The sequence below is a fragment of the Talpa occidentalis genome, unplaced genomic scaffold, assembly GCF_014898055.3.
Source record: "Talpa occidentalis isolate TD23 unplaced genomic scaffold, MPIMG_talOcc4v2.1 talOcc4.5, whole genome shotgun sequence".
NCBI lineage: Eukaryota > Metazoa > Chordata > Mammalia > Eulipotyphla > Talpidae > Talpa > Talpa occidentalis.
The window spans coordinates 83857516-83877505 of NW_023604861.1; the positions used below are offsets into that span (position 1 = coordinate 83857516).

General features: G+C 34.3%; 1 protein-coding gene across 4 annotated transcripts in view; it reads right to left on the reverse strand.

Annotated features, from left to right (window-relative positions):
• Window positions 1–19990, reverse strand: part of EXOC6B (exocyst complex component 6B) — a 586102-nt gene that overhangs the window by 260878 nt on the left and 305234 nt on the right. For all 4 annotated transcript variants that reach the window (XM_054701727.1, XM_054701728.1, XM_054701726.1 and 1 more), the window contains 6 exons: window positions 19163–19283; window positions 12733–12804; window positions 11868–11965; window positions 10114–10219; window positions 9149–9258; window positions 264–375 (listed from right to left, as the gene is read on the reverse strand). In XM_054701727.1, the coding sequence (XP_054557702.1) occupies window positions 264–375; window positions 9149–9258; window positions 10114–10219; window positions 11868–11965; window positions 12733–12804; window positions 19163–19283 (619 nt within the window). The remainder of the gene's footprint in view (window positions 1–263; window positions 376–9148; window positions 9259–10113; window positions 10220–11867; window positions 11966–12732; window positions 12805–19162; window positions 19284–19990) is intronic.

Below are 19990 nucleotides of genomic sequence, written 5' to 3' on the forward strand. Positions count from 1 at the left end.
AAAACAAACAAACAAACAAACAATTAAATAAATAAAACATGCCTCTATAAAAATAAATAAATAAATTTAAAAAAAATAATGGATTTCTCAAAACTGAACAAAGGAGAAACAGGGAATTTCATTTTGCACTTTAACCATCAGGAGCCCATAAGGAATAACATGATGGACCACAGAGAAGTCATAAGTGATTCATAAATAAGGCAAAGAGCTTAAGACATTTGTTCAAATATTGCCTTGGCTGTCTCCGTTAAGAGAAGATTTACCTCAGTAAGGCCAATATTCTTCCTTTTAATGACATTCTGCAGAGAGTTGCTCAGAGTCCTGGTTAGCAACAGGTTTGTAGATTTACGAATCATGTCATCAATTTCAGTTGAGCTGTAAAAGAATTGTTAAGAGTATGTCACACCAGGTAGCAGAATTATTTTACAAACAAGGTACAAGTGTTATTTGTCATAATAATAATAGTAGTAGTGGTGATTATAATAATAGCAAATAACATTTATTATGACCAGAAATTATTCTATTTTAATATATTAAAATTCATTTACCCTTCACAATAATCAAATGAAGTAGGAACTTTTATTATCCCTGCCTTACCAATGAAGAAATGAAAACACAGAAAAGTTAAGTAACTTATACAAGGTCACATAGTGAGTACATGGCAAAAAAAAGATTTTAACACAGGAGTCTAAAACTCAAAGCCTACATAGTATGATGTACTCGCTCTCAGTAAAGAGTTCCCCAGCATGACTCCTCATCCTGAAACCAAAATTTCTCCCACACTTAGAAGTTCTTTCATGGATTATTAACATTTGTAACTTTCCAACCTGGTCTTTCTGTAGACTTTCTATACAATTAGCTGATAAAGATATATATATAAACGTGTGTGTATTGGCACACACTCTGATACTGGCATCTTTCATATAACATCTCTTTAGTTTTCATTCCCAAATAAATGGTTCAAGCCAGGAGTTTAATTCTGCATAAATATTTTATAATCCCTATTATACAAAAAGTGATCAATAAAGACATTTTCTTTTCACCCAAGGAAACTAAACATAAAGAAAAGTATATAATAGGTAACTTTAAATGCAAAGTTTAAAAAAAAAACAAAACAGTCTTGTAACCAGCAGACTAAATCCAGGACTTAACAGATTCTTTATAAGATCCTGAATATAACCCAAGGTGACCTATATAAAATATAGCCTTTTGGATATGTCCCTTTTGGGACAAACATTTTTTTACTGATAAGGTTATCATTTTACTGACATTTATTTATAAATATCAAGAAGTAATTATAAATAATGATTAATGAGTAGTTCCTTGTTAATTATTTATCACTTGTGGACACTGGTCACAAATTTTATCTCATTGATTTCTCTTCTTCAGAATAAAATCTGAGGCTTAATATGGTTGAATTAAAACTCTTAAAATTTTAAATATAGATTATATATACACACGCACACACACACACATACATCATGCTAAGTGGAAAAGAGAAAAATATTAGAAATAAATAAGGCTACAGAATGCCAGGCCATAATCGGCTAAGGAAAAGAAAGACATTAAAATAATTTTACAGAGTCCATGCAAAGATAGATTTAATTACTAATATATTTAGCCCATTACCACCTTTTTCAAATACTTATTAAATTGAAAACTTCACTTAACAAAAATATAATGAGCTGGGCATTGTGTTGGTAAATAGAGAGTTCACAATTGTGATCAACATTGCAATGGTTCCTGCCCTCATAGGTTAAACTCATAATTATATCATATCAATTGCAATATGAGCTATGATAAGTACAGGTTGCTAGGAAAGTGATTAACATCATTGGTTAATCTGGTGCCCCTGTTATTCATCACTCTCATAGTATCTTGTACTTATTAAATCTCTCTATCATGCTTTAAAATGATCTAGGAGAAGTTCCAATTTTGAATATGATATCGAGAAACATGGTCACTACCTTCAAAATAAGAAAACTAGATCCAGGCTAAAAGCTGTATTTTCTTTCAATATCAGTGAAGTGTAATGAGCACCAAAAAAAAATAATAATAATAACGGAATTAAACTGCACACTGGGATAAACTCTTGAAAGTGAGCAAAAAGCAGCACGCACTTTCATAAATAGGGCCAACTGCCTAATCTGGGTACAGGTGGATGAAGGAATAAAATGCCTTAGCAGGGATGCAGAGAAATCAGTCAAACCTTTAAGTGTGGGCTATTCTTATAGGCTGGAATCTGGAAGAGCCCACAAACAAAAATAAATACACTTAGCCAACCTAAACTAAGAATCAACTCCTGGGGCCTCCCTTCGTGGCGCAGTGGTTGAGCACTGGGTTGCGGGGCTGCCCGCAGCCTCTGCAGTGCCGGTTCATTCCCCGGCAGCCACTGGCGAGGGTCCCACAAAAAAAAAAAAAAAAAAAAAAAGAATCAACTCCTACAGGAATTATGTTCTATAAGAAATGGTGGGGGAAGTGCAAAGTATCAGAAAGATCTTGAAAATTTTGCAAGGGGATTAGGTTCCAGGTCGCTACTGAAATTCAATCCTAGGAGAGCAAAAACCAACTAAATCTGAAACCCAGCCCAGCTCAAATCCTGTTAAGATCAGAAGTAAGCCCCTGGATAGAAGCTTTGGAATTTCAAACTTGATCTTGCGGACAAAGAGACTTCTGCAATTGCCACTGAAATCAGAAGTACCTTAAAACTAATTAAAAACTAGATTCACATTCAGCTCATCAAGCAGTGATGAAACCTGAATTATCTTATCAAACAGGTTGGCATCACCCAAGAAAAAGAAAAAAATGATAAAGGAAACATATTTAAGCACATGCTGACAAAATTATCTCCAAACTTGATACTATATTTCAACCTACAGATTCAAAATGTTCAACACCTGGACCTCCCCTGGTGGCACAGCGGTTGAGTGCTAGGTTGCGAGGCTGCCCGCAGCCAGCCTGCAGTTCAATCCCCGGCCACCGGCGAGGGTCCCAGAAAAAAAAAAAAAAAAAAAAAGTTCAACACCCCTCAAAGAGAATTAATACAGTTTAAAAAACACATCGACACATAATAGTCAAATTGTAAAGTACAAAGACAAAGAGAAAAATCCTCAAATCTTCAAAGAAACAAAAAGACAGTACACTAAAGAACAACAGTTAAGAAGACTTAATTCTCTTCAGAAACCATAGATACAAAGAATGGAATGATATCTTTAAAGTGTGGGGAAATGGGGCCTCCCTGGTGGTGCAGGCAGTTGAGAACAACACTGTGAAACTGTCCGCAGTCTCTGCAGCGCCGGTTCGATCTCAGCCGGCCTGCTAGAATCCCACATGGCGCAGCAGATCTCTCCTGTCTCTCCCGCTGCTCCCCTTAACAGTGTATTTCAGTCAGGCTGCACGTTCTGTTCCCCGCTCTGTCTCTGATGAATCCTCTCACCCTCCCGCGCATCTGGTCTATACCCTGGTTCTTGTATAAATAAATAAATCTTTGGGGGAAAAAAAGTGTGGGGAAAGGGAAGATTATTAACCTAAAATTCTGTATCTGAAGAAAAATATTTTTGAAAACAAAAGCAAAAAAAATTTTAGATAAATTAAAACTAGAAAAATCTAACACCAGCAAAAAATACATAAAAACAAATACTAAAACAAATTCTACACTGAAGAAAAATGATATTAAAGTGTAACAACCTAGATCTGTAGGAAGAATGAGAAGGCCTAAAAATGAAGTGGACCAATCTAGAGAACCACTCATTTCTTGAATTTTAAAATAATTGTAAATATTCTAAGCAGAAACAGTAATACATTTTAGGGTTTAAGCAGGCATATAAGTAAAATATACACCAACAACACAAAGGGGGTGAGAATATAAATTACATTATATTGTTGTAAGATTACTAAATTATATATAAAGTGATACACTATTATTCAAGGCAAACTGTGGTAAATTAAGGATACACAGAGCAGTCACACAAATAAAGTTAATCGAGCTAATAGGTAAAATAAAGCATACTTTAAAAAATTTAATCAAAAAGGAAGGAAGGAAACTGGGAAAAATGGGCAGAAAAGATGAATGGGATAAATAGAAAAACAATAACAAAGAGCATGCTTAAATCCAACCATATCACTAAGTACATTAATGTAACTGAAATAAATACTTCAATTAGCAGAATTCATTAAAATAAAACAAAACCTCACTATTTCTCAATTCAAAAAGACACATTTTAAAAATAAGAAAACATGCCCAGATCTTATTTAAAAGACACCACTCACACTAAAAGGAACTAGGATCCGTGGAAAGGTTAATAATATCAGGGTTAGGCCAATAAACATACAAGATGAGCCTGAAACATCTTTTCCCAGAAAATAAAGAAATGTCCCGCCAAATTGCAGGGTGCCAAAAAACCACAGGTGGCAGTTGGAAGCTGTTCACACTAGTTACATCTGGGACAATTTGAGCATAAAAATGAATAAATACATAGATAGTAGAGAACTGAACCATTTTAATGAACAATCTATGATGACAGGGAGGTGATAGATAAATAAATAGCAAGCAAGCAGAAGGGAAGGACTCCTTAAAATAGAATGCCAAATAACAAAATACAAGATTTTGATGATGTTTAAAATCATAAATAATTATCAGAGAAAAAAATGACTCAGGCAAGAATCATTAAATGATACTATATGGGTGAGGGAGGTAGATGACATCTGACAACAGAAAAAATACTTAGTCTCAAAGTAGTTCCAAACAAACACAAACGTTACTTATTACAAAAGGAAAAATGATGATAACTATACAACAGAGAGAACAGACAGTATCCTAGCTAATTAATCAAATTCAACATGTCTTAATCAAATTCAACATAAGTACTTCTAATAACACACACATACACACACACACACACACACACACACACAGAGTGAGGAAGTGGAGGAGAAAGGTAAATGAGGGAGGGAGAATACAATAAAGCAAATATGGCAAAATGTCAAAACCTGGTGAATTTGGGTCAAAGTATTAACAAAACCATAAAATGATCATTATAACATTCTCAAAACTTTTAAAGAAGTGCTGTGCATATATTCACATGGAGGATAGACTGGAAAGAAATTCCCACAAACCATCATGCACTGCTGCTGGGAATGCAGACTGGTAAGCACCCTATGGACAACAGTATAGCAGTTCCTCAAAATATTAAAAATAGATCCACCACATGATCCAGCAATTCAACTTCTAGGTATCTAGTCAAAGAACACAAAATCACCAATTCAAAGGCATAGATGCACTTATATGTTAACTGCAGCACTATTTACAATAGTCAAATTATAGAAATAACCTAAGTGTTCAGGCACAGAGCAGTGGATTAAGAAGATGTGGCATATATACATGATAGAATACAACTCAGTCATAAAAAAAAAAAAAAGATGTACTCTTGCAATTTGTAACAACATGGAGGTAATTGAAGGGAATTATGCTAAGTAAAATAATTCTGAAGGAGAAAGACAAAAAAAAACAGATGAATTTATTCATATGTAGAATGTAGAGAAACAAAACAAACGAACTGGCAAAACTAAACCAAAACAAACCCCAGAAAGATGCCTACAGAGTTGCAGCTATTAGAGGGAAAAAATGGGGAGAGAATCTAATGGCTTAGGGTAAAGGACTATGGGTGCTCTGGTTTGGAGGTTGGTGTGGTGTGGTGACACACACCTGAGGAAGTGTGAAATTATTCCCTTAAATCATATACAGTGTTGTAAACCAGTGTTACCTTAATTTTTAAAAAATTCCCATATAGAGAGAATGGTTATTTTACTACATGGTAGAGTTTTGGGTCTTTCAAATTTTTCTTCTTTGTGCTATTTAGTTTCCAAATTCTTTACAGACTATTAATTTTATAACTTATAAAAAGATCTGGGGCCTCCCATGGTGGCGCAGCGGTTGAGCACTGGGCTGTGAGATTGCCCACAGCCTCTGTGGCACTGGTTCGATCCCCGGCTGCTGGCAGGGGTCCCACATGGTGTGACAGACTTCTCCTGCCACGCCCACTGCTCCCCTCAACAGTGTGTTTCCTCAGCCTACCTGGTCTGTTCCCCGCTCTGGCTCTGGTGAGTTCTCTCACCCTCCCACACTTCTGACTGCACCCAGTGCTTGTATAAATAAATAAATAAATATTAAAAAAAAAGATCTGTGTGTGTATTCTATTTTTTTGAAGTCAAGCAAAACATGTTAGAACATTATTTTATATGTTATTATTTTATGTATGTTATTATTTTATATATTTTATAAATAATGTTAGAACATTATTTTACCATAGCAGTCCCATTTATTTGTTGTTTTTAAAAAGAATTTTCTTTAAAATAGAAGAAATATTGATGAATATGGAATCACCAAAAACCCCGAATAGCCAAGGCTATCCTTAAAAAAAAAGAAGGGAATGGATGTATCACACTCCCAGACTTCAAACTATACTATAAACCAATAACAATCAAAATTGCATGGCATTGGAACAAGAATAGACACACAGACCAAAGGAACCGAATAGAAAATCCAGAAGTAAACCCACAGATGTATGGTCAACTAATCTTTGACAAAGGAGCAAAGAATATGCAATGGAGCAAAGAAAGTTTCTTCAATAAATGATGCTGGGAAAATTGGGTCGCAATATGCAAAAGAATGAAGCTTGATTGCTACCTCACACCATGCGCAAAAACCAACTCAAAATGGATTAAAGAACTAGACATAAGACCTGAAGCCATAAAATATGTAGAAGGAAATACAGGTAAAACACAACATGACATACACCTCAGTAACATCTTTAAAGACACATCACCCAAAGCAGTGATAGTGAAGGAAAAGATAAACAGATGGGACGACATCAAATTAAAGAGCTTCTGTAAAGCAAAAGAGACAGTAACCAAACCAAAGAGACACCCCACTGACTGGGAGAAAATTTTTGCACACAATATTAACAATAAAGGACTGATGACAAAAATCTACAAAGAGCTGACTAGACTCAACAAAAACAAAGTAAATAACCCAGTCAAAAAATCAGGAAAATACAAATCAAAACTACAATGAGATACCACCTTACACCAGTGAGAATGGCACATATTAAAAAAACTAGCAACAACAAATGTTGGCGACGATGTGGAGAAAAAGGAACTCTCCGCACTGCTGGTAGGAGTGTAAAATGGTCCAACCACTATGGAGAGCTGTGTGGAGGTTCCTCAATCTGCTAAAGATGGAGCTTCCATATGATCCAGCAATTCTACTCCTAGGTATTTACCCAAAGGACACAGAAACATTAATTCAAAAGAGCACCTACAACCCTATGTTTATAGCAGCACTATTTACAATAGGTAAGCTATGGAAACAAGCCAAATGCCCAAAAATAGGTGACTGGATCAAGAAGATGTGGTACATATATACAATAGAATATTACACAGCAATCCAAAAAGATAAACTCATGCAATTTGCAGCAACATGGATGGAGCTGGAAGGGATCATGCTCGGCAAAATAAGCCAGAAAGAAAAAGAAAAATAGGGCCTCCCCTGGTGGTGCAGCGTTTGAGTGCTGAGCTGCAAAGCTGCCCGCAGCCTCTGCAAAGCCAGTTCGATCCCAAGCCGCCGGTGAGGGTCCCACATGGCACACAGACCTCTCCTGCCGCGCCCGCTGCTCCCCTCAGCAGTGTATTTCGTCAGTCTGCCTGTTCTGTTCCCTGCTCTGGCTCTGGTAAATTCTCTCACCCTCCCGTGCTTCTGACTGTACCCAGTGCTTTTATAAATAAATAAATAAATCTTTTAAAAAAAATACCAGATGGTCTCACTCATAGCAGGAATTTAGAAAACCTAAATAAGGGACCAGGGAAAAGACTAATTATACTAAAGTAACAATCAAAATCAACAAGCAACTATAAGCCAGAGACACACTAGGGGGCGGGGGGAGAAGGGAGTAGGATCAAAACAAGGGTGGTGGGAATTGTATGGGGACTATAACCAAAATGAAAATGCATACATTGTACAAAAATGAAAAATGGTATAAAAAATATACAAAATTAAAAAACAAAAAATGAAAAAATAATTAGAAAAAAGAAGTTTCTTTAAATAGGAGTTTTATATCATCAGAATTTATGCAGTTACATATTTTTTCAATATTTATAATGCTTTCCCACATCTGCTATTCAATATAAGAGAAAATTTGCGAAGGCAAAAAATGAATGTTTGATTTAAGAGACTAATTATCCCTGAAGTTTCATAAAAATCTCTATATAGCAGTTGTTCTTGCTTTGAGGGCCTTGTGTTTAAAGAGAAATGATTGTTTTTATAAATATTTTGTCTCACATCCCATATCATACCTCCTCCCCATAATAGCTATAGTTGTCAACATGATCTCTGTCTAGGTTAAAAGGTAAATTTAAAACTTAGTCCAGGAAATAAAATTAATGGTAACCAAAGAGGAAAGGCAGCAATAAAATCCCCCCAAACTGAATATTTATTGGTAAATTGTCAGGGTTAGACGTATCAAAAAGAGTTTTCAGGCAAAAAAAAAGTTAATATATTCAAGCCAGAAAAGGATTTCACAAGATTTGACTCACATTACACGTTCACCATATTACCTTTCCTTCAAAAGAGGATAGAAAAAGCCATTATGCAATGAGCTTGCAATAATTTAAGTACAGTAACATCCTTCACAATACCCTGGAAACCATTGTAACGGTCATTTGGTGGTAGTAGGGAGAGAGTGTAGCCCCTGTGTCTGGGAGGAAGTTTTAGTTTATAACTTCCAATGTTAATATCATTTCCAAGAGAATATTTGTATAAAATCAATCTCATTTTTAGAGAAAAGAACAAAGTGGTTGCACAAGCCTCATGTTTCATTTTTTATTTATTAAGAATGGCTATTAAACAAGTCACACAAACTATCATACAATTATTTTTATCTTCAGAGTTGCCTGATACACTCTACCTCTCATTTGTTCAGTTATTCATTTATTCTTTGTTTTTTCCTAAACTGGTTGAACTAGGGGATACTTTCTTGAACAAAACAGAAAATGAAAGACTTCAAAAATCCAAGCTAAATGTTTTTCAGAATATTTATATTGAGAGAGTCACTATTCATTATTTTTTTTACATTTTCACTATTTCATACTATACCTGAGATGAAGATCTTCTGAAAACTTCAGACAAGCGTAGATAAATTCTTTAATTTGGTTGTAAACTTTTGGCACAAATTCAGAGAAAGGAAACTTTTTTGGAAAAGGTTGCTGTAAACGCAAGAATTAATATGAAAACATGTCACAAATCAACATATCATGAAGATATTTACAAACTAAGATATAAAATAAATTTTCTTCTATATATGAATTGTCTGTTTAAGAACCCAAAATTGTCTGTTTAAGAAATTATCTCTTAAAGTTTCCTGATACAAAAGAATAAGATATAGATTTAAATAAACAATAATATGTATGCCCTTTAGCACATGAATGCATACGTAAATTATAGTGCTTTTCTCCAATAAAAGGAATGAACTATTGATACATGCAACAACTTAAATGAATAGCAAGTATATTAAACAGTTCAGTGAAAGAGTCCAGTCTCAAAAGGTTACATAATGTATGATTCCATTTATCTCACTCTGGAAGAGGCAAAAATAGATAATGACCAGATTGGTGGCTTCTAAAGGGCAGGGGTTTAAAAGTAGCAGGATTGAGGGGATTTGGGGGCATGATAGAACTTTTCTACATCATATTGTGGCTGTATATATATGACTCAATGCACTGTCAAAACCAAGAGTGTAACACAGCACACAGGGTAAATTTTACTCTATATTTAGGGGAGAAAATGTTCTAAAGGTATAATAAAATCAAGTATTTTGAAGCATAAACCAAATTGGAACACTCCCATCTATCCCCTAAACTTTTCAGAGCATTAGGACCCCAAAGTCATCTGCTGATCCCCAAAACAAGAATTACTATTCTTCTAAATCCAAAAAGTGTTATCTGAAGATATTCTACAGTTGCAACCTCTGAAGTTGGAAGAAATGCCTTTAAATGATACAGACACAATGAAAACTTCTAGAGGATGTCAAATCAATCAGAGAAGTTTAAAGTATTCCTTACCTTTTCCAGCTCTATATCTTGAAATGGGAATTGTCCTACCACCTTTTTATACATCTCTTCACTTGTTACCGGTATAGGGCTATAGTTGTCAGAATCAAGTATGTTTCTATTAAAAAAAAAAGGGGGGGGAGGAGGGAAGGAGAGGAAGAAAGGAAAAGAGGGAAGAAGGGAGGAAAGGAAAGAGGAAGCAAAGGAAGGTGAATTAATCATTGTGTTATCTCAACAAATTTACAGGTGAACTCCAGTGATTGTGAATGTCCTATATATATTATATTTATATATATAATGCATGTGTATGTGCTATATATATTTATATATATAATGTTTCTCAATCTCTAGTCTATTTCTTCTATGACATAGTCACTTGATCCAAGAAGAATATATTTAAAAGAAAAAAACTCTAAAACAAGTGGAACACAATTACAAAAATAAGTTCATAGTATTTAATATATGAGAAAGAACATTTTAAGGCAACATGTTGAAGCTTTAAGGCAAGTGACAAAAAAATAATGTGTGCTCTAGAAAAGGCAAAGAGATTTAATTTACTTTGAGTTTTTATATAAGATATATCTGTTGATGTTGTTTAATCCTACACTAGCTCTTCTATTCTAATTTTCAGAATTGGCAGATAAGGAAAAGTAGCTTCTATATAAATACAAAACATGTTCATTTACTCCACCAAATGCTCTGTGTTAGTATGACTTTTTTTCATCCATAGATTCTGACTCCTTAATTAGACTGGGGGAGTCTCTAAAAGTAGAGGTCGTGCTACCAAAATCAAAACAGAAATTTACTGAAATTATTCTTATGATCAAGGATATATCATGTTATTAATTTCAAAGGTTCCTATAGAGATACTCTTCCCCTAAACATAATAGTATCAGGTAAACCTGATTTTTAGAAAAACAATTGTTTATAATAATATATACAAATGAGTTGGACTAGTAATTATCAGATATTTTCACATACTGAGCAGAGTAAGATTAAAGGAATAATGTACAATTTAAAGCTATAACTTGAAAAGAACTTGAAAACAGGATAGGCTGAGCTGGGAATGGAATCATGCAGGAGGCAGAAAGGCCACTTTAAGTAAAGGAGTAAAGATTAATAAAGAGAAAAAATTCAAGTGAGTTCATATGGGGTGTATAACAGGAAAAGATTCCAAGAAGGTATAATGTTTGTGGGTAGAAGGTATAACAGAATAACTTTCTTATTGTAGTATGTATGTTGCAATAACTATTTAAATAATATGTTTCAAACACATTGCATTGTAATAGGTTATTTTCTCTGTGTGTGGAGAATAAAAATAAGGAATTACATAAGTCTTCAAAAAGGTTCCTGAAGAATCTAAATTATTTGAAAGTCTTTAAAAGTCACTGCCTTATAGTGAGGCATAGACTAGTAATGATCCTCAAAGAGGAAATGAAAAAGTAGAATAAAATACACAAGAAAATCTGGAGATTATGAACCAAGGTACTTGACATTTACTCAAGGAAACAAAGAAGCCCAAATGGGACAAGGTGATGCCCCACATAGCAGACACTAACACTTTGAAATTGGATGTTTTGAGAACTTTATTTTGGTCATCACTATAATTACTCAAATTTTGAATCATAATCTGCAGCATAGCTAGAAAATAGAAGTCATATGAACTCGATGTTTATTACAAATGAAAAACTTTATGCATAAAAATACTTGTGTATACACACGTGTACATGCACTGCATACACACATAACTATAGATAATTTCTCACCTGAAAATACCTGCCCACTTCTTTAGCAGAGTTTCACTATACTGATCTCTGATTTCTAACAGCATGTCAAAAAGTTGATTTACAGGAAAACCATACACCTGAAATAAAATTAAAAGCTTCATTTTCTAAGGTGAATAATTTACTAACATTAGAGATAATTAGGCACTGAAAGGTATTCTTGTTCTTCGGCCAACAATTCAAATGAAACCATATGGAAGAATCTTTCATTCCACCAAAAATCTAGTGCTCATCTCTTGAGAATTAAAAGATCCATAGCAAATTATAGAAGATAATCAGAAAAAAGCTTAATTAACAATAAAATATATATATATATATATATATATATATATATATATATATATATATAGGGTACACTGTCAGTTTAGTTGTCCCTACTACAACTCCTGGTAATTTTTAGCAACCTTTAGGAGTAGGATGAGAAACTAAAAATGCTGCTACTCTTACCTACTTCTAATGTTATTTTATTTGTTTCAATATATTGTTCAAGTCAATAATCATTATTTAGTATGGCACTTAAGACTCTAAAATTTCTCAAGTACAACATCTGAATTAGGATACTTTGAAAAACTAAGTTAGTGGGTGGTTTTATTAGCTGATCTACACTTGTGGAAAAAAGGGTGGTAATTGTTTTTTTTTTTTTTTTTTAAGGTGGTAACTATTTACGTGAATACATATGGTTAGGGTGATGACTAGAAATGCCATAAAGAAATACATAGATCTAGCTCTAGAAAAAGAAGAAAAACAAAGAAAAGATACCTTACTAAACCTGAGATAGACAGTGGAAAGATTTTGAGCAGATAAAATACTAAACTAGATAAAATATATGCAAATACAAGTCACAAACCTGAAGTGTGTCAGCAAAAAGAACGATGAGGTTCTTCAGATCTAACACAAGGTTTGGGTCAGAGCAATAAGACTAAAAGAAATCAAATACAAAGAAAGAAAACATCTTAATTATTAAAACTAAAACTAAATTCAGTTTACTTAATTGTTTAACATTTTACCTGGTGAATTGTTCCCTAGGAAGGATCCAACATTCATCTGGTTTATTTTAATGCCAGATTCAATCATAGAAGAGCTAACTAGAGATTCCAGTAAAATATGATCTATATTTGAGGGGGTTATCAGCAAAGGGGAAGGGAACCCAGTGCACTTTGGTGAAGGATTATGGGTGACTTCGTGGTAAGTGTGATTTGATAATACACATCTGAAGAGTTATGAACCTATACCTCTAAATCTCATACAGTATTGTAAAGGAACAATAATTCAGTAAAGTTTATGTAGTTAAAAGCAATAAATTACATTTGCATTTTCTGACCTTTAAAAAAATATGATCTATATTATCAATACTTGGAAATTTAAAAATTCACTTCTAAACAACTCTTCAGTTAAGGGAGAAGTCAAAATTGATATTATTGTTCATTTAAAATAAACAGTAATGAAATAGTTCATATCAAAACCTATGGAGTATGGATAAAGTCATTTTTTAAAAATTATATCTTCACACACAAGCATTAGAAAACACAAAAAATTGGAAAAATCAAAACACATAAATTATGAAGCCAAACCAAAAAAGTTAAAATATACCATAATTAAGAGCAAAACTGGTAAAAGTAATCAGTGATATAAAAAAGACATGAAAGATTTAATCAATTAAAACTAAAAGTTAAGGTTAAAAGTTAAATCAGTAAAATATACATAGCTTAGGCAAGTGTGATTAAAAAACAAAGAGAAAACAAAACTATATTCAAGGAATACAACAGTGAAAATAAATATAAATACAGAGAATAGTAAAAACTGCAAATAAAGTTCACATATAATCACTTTAATAACAGTTTTAAAAACACAAATGACAAGGAAGTCAGCCTTTGTGGGCAGGACAAAGATGTACATGTCACTATTTAAAAAGTTTACTGACACTAGGGAAGATGGTGGCAGAGTGAAGACCCTGGGCTCACCACCTCCACATACAGGTAGTTTGCAGCAGAACAAAGTCAATAACTCCCAAAGGAAAAACAATGATTATGAGTAATCATTGGAGTAATATTCAAAGGAGGGGAGCCCTAGCAAAAAGTGGAATAGGCCAAACAGATGGCCTGGGCAGGCACCATTAGCCCCAATGGCGTGGCATACCCTGAAAGTAGCAGAGCAGAACTGTAGAATGGTCCTTCTACAGCAGGTTCTGACAGACCCCAGCAGATCTTGGGGAGGGTCCTGGAAGCAGGCCCCCTAGTGGTACACCCGCACATACCCCAGGGAGTCCAGGACAGGAACTGGAAGCAGCCCAACTGTAGCAGGCCCCAGCAGATCCAATTGCGCCCTTAGGCAGGTCTTAAAAACAGTATTCACCACATTACATCCCATTAGACTTTAGCAAGTTCTGGGAAAAGTCCTGAAAGCATCCAAGACTTGGTAGTCCCTGGTAAAACCTTTAAAACATGAGTTATTTTGGTCACCCAGGATTACTTTATGCCCTAACTTTAAATCTTAAAACTATTTTTCAGTATTATTGATGATCTATTTATCATAGTTAACAATCATAGTAGCAATTACATTAGCAAATCTTCTAGTACTGAACCATCTGGTTATGAAATTTCTTTTGTATTAGTAATTTTTTCAGTTAATATATTGACAAATTTGAATTCTGAGGTCATATAAGATTTTTACTATGTTTGAAATAGGCATTGAGCATACTGCTCACGTTAATATGTGAAATATCTTTCAAAATATTGCTAATTTATGCTATCTCAATTAGTTCATTCAGGAAAAATAAAGTGCAATTTTAAGTAGTGACAAGAAAATTAAAAAATATTCAGATATAGTGTTTGTTTATGAGACTTGTTTTGAAGTTTGGAGTGTTGTTTTGTTTGCTTTCTGGGTAATCTGGTATAACAAATAGTGTCATGAAATAGACATTGTGGCATCAACCACCCAATTTCATAAAGGATAAAATGGTTCGGTGAATAAATGTGTGTGATGCTCAGTTGCTTTTTAATAGCTTTGTTCAGATACATTACCAATACCATACAACTCACCCATCTGAAGTTTATAATTCAATGGTTTTTCCTGTTTTCGTATAACTTGCAGATATGTGCAAAATATAACCAGTCAATTTAAAACATTTTCTTCACTTCAGAAAGAAGTATTATGCCCTTAGAACTACCACCCTCTATTCCTCCTATCACCTACACCTCTAGCAACCACTAATCTATTTTCTGCCTCTAAATTGATACTTAACTACTGAGAGAAAAGGAAGTATTTTGGCATTTATTCTTCAGTTCAAAAGAACATACAGTAGATTTACTAAGAAAAACTCCCATTAGATTACTGTTCTCTGTAGACATAATTTAATCAACACACTTATAAAATAACTTGTTCTTTATGACGTCAAATATGATTCCATGATGACTAAGAAAATGCACTTTCTTGGCAGGATACAAAATCAACATGCAAAACTCAGTAGCCTTCCTATACACAAACAATAAATCTGAAGAAGAAGAAGAAATCAAAAAAACCATCCCTTTTATTATCGAAACAAAAAAAATCCAATACTTGGGGATAAATCTAACAAAAGAGGTAAAGGACCTATACAAAGAAAACTATAAAACACTGTTAAAAGAAATAGAAGAAGACACAAAGAAATGGAAAGACATCCCCTGCTCATGGATTGGAAGAATAAATATTATTAAAATGACCATCCTACCAAAAGCAATATACAGATTCAATGCTATTCCAATCAAAATTTCAATGTCATTCTTCAAAGAAATAGAACAATTATTAATGAAATTCCTATGGAATCACCAAAAACTACGAATAGCCAAAGCTCTCCTGAAAAAAAAAAAGAAGGGAATGGAGGCATCACACTCCCAGACTTCAAACTATACTACAAAGCCATAATCATCAAAACTGCATGGTATTGGAACAAGAACAGACACACAAACCAATGGAATCGAAGAGAAAATCCAGAAATAAACCCACAGATTTATGGTCAACTAATCTTTGACAAAGGAGCAAAGACCATGCATTGGAGCAAAGAAAGTTTGCTCAATAAATGGTGCTGGGAAAACTGGGTTGCTACATGCAAAAGAATGAAGCTTGACCACTACCTCACACCATACACAAAAATCAACTCAAAATAGATTAAAGAACTAGACATAAGACCTGAAACCATAAAATACATAGAAGGAAATACGGGCAAAACACTACGTGATATGCACATCAAAGACATCTTTACAGACACATTACCCAAAGCAGTGATAGTGAAGGCAAAGATAAACAGCTTGGACTACATCAAATTAAAGAGCTTCTGCACAGCAAAAGAGACAGTAACAAAGACAAAGAGAAACCCCACCAACTGGGAGAACATTTTTGCACACAACACTAATGATAAAGGACTGATCACAAAAATCTGCAAAGAGCTGATGAGACTCAACAACAACAAAGAAAATAATCCAGTCAAAAAATGGTCAGAAGAGCTAAAAAGAAACTTCTCTGAAGAAGAAATGCAAATGGCCAAAAGGCATATGAAAAAATGTTCAACATCACTTGTAATCAGGGAAATGCAAATTAAAACTACCATGAGATACCATCTTACACCAGTGAGAATGGCACATATTAAAAAAACTAGTAACAACAAATGTTGGCGACGATGTGGAGAAAAAGGAACTCTCCTGCACTGTTGGTGGGAGTCAAACTGGTCCAACCACTATGGAGAGCTATGTGGAGATTTCTGGACCTACTAAACATAGAGCTTCCATATGATCCAGTAATTCCACTCCTAGGTATTTACCCAAAGGACACAGAAACATCAATTCCAAAGAACACCTGCACCCCTATGTTTATAGCAGCACTGTTTACAATAGCTAAGCTTTGGAAACAACCCAAATGCCCAAAAATAGATGACTGGATCAAGAAGATGTGGTACATATATACCATGGAATATTACTCAGCATTCAAAAAAGATAAACACATGCAATTTGCAGCAACATGGATGGCGCTGGAAGGGATCATGCTCAGCAAAATAAGCCAGAAACAAAAAGAAAAATACCGGATGGTCTCACTCATAGCAGGAATCTAGAAAACTTAAATAAGCGACCAGGAAAATGAATAACAATAAGAAAGTGAAAATCAAAATCAACAAAAAACTATGAACCAGAGACCCTCTATGGGGGGGGGGCGGGAAGGGGAGGGATTGGGGTCAAACTAAGGGGGTTGCAATTGTATGGGGAATATAAAAATAAAATTTATTTTTTAAATAAATAAATAAATAAATAAATAAATAAAATAGCTAGTATAGTATATCTTAATTATTTGGAGAACAGATGAAATTTATTGCAGTGAACCAAAATGGCCATTTCTGTTATAGAAGGAATTTAGAATTAGTATGAAAAAGTTTATCATTTTCCCAGTCTTCTCTGCCAACATTTTCACCCCTCCGATTCCAAAGGAAGTTCTGTGGTTTTGGGAGAAAAACTTACCTCAAAGGCTGAGTCCCAACCCCTCTGACTTTGGCAGGGGTTTACAGGTTAATAGAAACTCAGGGGATTACAGGTTAATAGAAACTCACATGGTTTAGCAATTTGGGAGTGGAATTTACCTGTAAAGCTCAGAGAAGTATCAAAATTTCAACTCCCATTGACAACCCAGGATCAGAAGAAATGTACATCTAATGTCTCTAAATAAATTCTGTTACTACTTGAGGAGTAGAACGGGTGGGCACAAGGACAGAGGGGCCAAAAAAAAAAAAAAAAGACAATATGGAATAGTAATTAAGAACATAAGGTCTGGAGATATATTTGAGTTAGAATTCAAGCTCCATTACTTACTGTATGACATTAGGCTGGTTACTTAACATGCCTGAGGTACAGTTGCCAGAGTACAGAATTGTTTAATAATACCTACTTTAATTAAGAGAAATGCAGATTAGAATAATGAAATATCACCTCCCAAAAGGTGATACTGGGAAGAAAAATATCTCCTCCCAAAGGGTGGCTATTATCCAAAAGACAAGACACAAGTTTTAAAGAGGCCGTAGAGAAAAGGCAACCCTTATACACTATTGGTCAGAACGAAAATTGGCACGGTCATTATGAAACAGTATGGAGATTCCACAAAAAGTTAATAATAGAATTTCCATAAAATCCAGTTATTCCAATTCTGGGTATTTACTCAAAAAAAAATACAAAACCACTAGTTCAAAGAGATGCATGCATGTTTTTTGTATGTTTTTTGTAGCATTGTTTTCAACAGACAAGAACTGGAAGCAACATAAGTGCCACTGATTGATGAATAGATAAAAAAGATAAGGTGTATGTACTCAGTGGAATACTATGTAGCCCTAAAATGATGAAATCCCGCCATTTGTAAAAAACATGGATGGACCTAGAGGGAATTATGCTTAGTGAAATAAACAAGACCAAAAACAACGAACACCATATGAGTTCCCTCATACATATTACACAGAGAAAGCACACAGATGAACTAAATTAAAATAAATCTTTGGACTACAAATTAGTGACTACCAGAAGGGAAGGAGGGAGTAGGGCGGATAAATTGGGATGGTGGACTTTTGGAAGTGACCTTAATTTAGTATGTACACACTTTGATTCTCAACAATGAACAACTGAGGGCCTCCCCGGTGGGGCAGCAGTTGAGCACTGGGCTGCCAAGCTGCCCGCAGCCTCTGTAGCGCTGGTTTGATCCCGGTCCCTGGTGAGGGTCCCACATGGCGCGCAGATCTCTCCTGCCACGCCGCTGCTCCCCTCAGCAGTGTACTTCATCAGTCTGCCTGTTCTGCTCCCCGCTCTGGCTCTGGTGAATTCTCTCTCACCCTCCCATGCTTCTAACTGTATCCAGTGCTTGTATAAATAAATACATAAATCTTTAAAAAAAAAAATGAACAACTGAAACTTATAAAATGTTACAATGTAATGTTATTCAGTAAAAAGTAAAATACAATGGTTGAAAAATATAAAATAAAAACTATCCACTTTATAAGGTTGCTGTGAGGATGAAATACATATGAAGTACAAATAGCAATGCCTGACACAAGGAGGACGAGCATGGATGTTAGCTGCTGTTTTCTTAATGCAAAGAGCACCTAGAGTGTTAAGCAACATGGAAATTTGAAATGACCGCCTTCCATAAGTGTTAAAGGAGATAGCTACAAAGTGTGATTCCAAGCAATATATATTTGATGATTTTAAAACAGTAAAACACTCAATAGCATATAATCAGCTCCAAGAAAGAACTTCTCATGGGCTTGTGTTACATACCGAGTGGGTACGGAGTGCTGCGATGGTTTTTGAAAGTGCCATTTCCCATAGTTCATCAATGTAGGCTCTATTTACTAAGCCCTGGGTTGTATGTAAAATGTGATCTTCAACCACAAAAAAGCTAAGATTGAGGAAAAAAGAAAGCAAAGCTGTCAGATATTACAGTTTGAACTATCTCCAGGGTTTGACAAACTTTATGAGCTGCCATCAAATTTGAAGTTAATGGTCATTTTTTTCTTAAAGATAAGGTGTATGGTGTCATTAACAAAATCAGATTTCTTGGATTTAGAATTACACCCTAACGAGAATATCGTCTTAAGCACTTCTACAGAAACTGGAGTTTCGTCTCTATTAAATGTTTACTCTTTTATCCACTAATTTAAAGGGGAGGAAAATGTTTATGGGTAAACAAAGCTAAAATCACTATATTAAACACACCAAGCCATTAGTACTTTTTAAAAACTAATAGATTTTAAAAACATTTTGAAGACACCAACACTGAAAACAGCAAAATAATTGTCCTTATACAGACTTTCTCATCAAAATATTGAAGAGCAATCTCACAAAAGTTTTTTAAAAATGCACCTATTTTTTATTGTTCTGCCTTGGCTTAACTATTATGCATTTAAAATGTTACCTAAATAGCCATACTAATTTAAATAATTGTTTAAATAGGGAGTTTTATAATATACTTCAATGTAAATTATCATTTATATTAAGACGATCTAAATCTGAAGAAAACGAAAGAAATTTTATGGAGCAATCCAACTAATTTTCCTTTCTTTTAACTACAAAGTTGTTATTTTACAGTTAGAAAAAGCTGCCTAT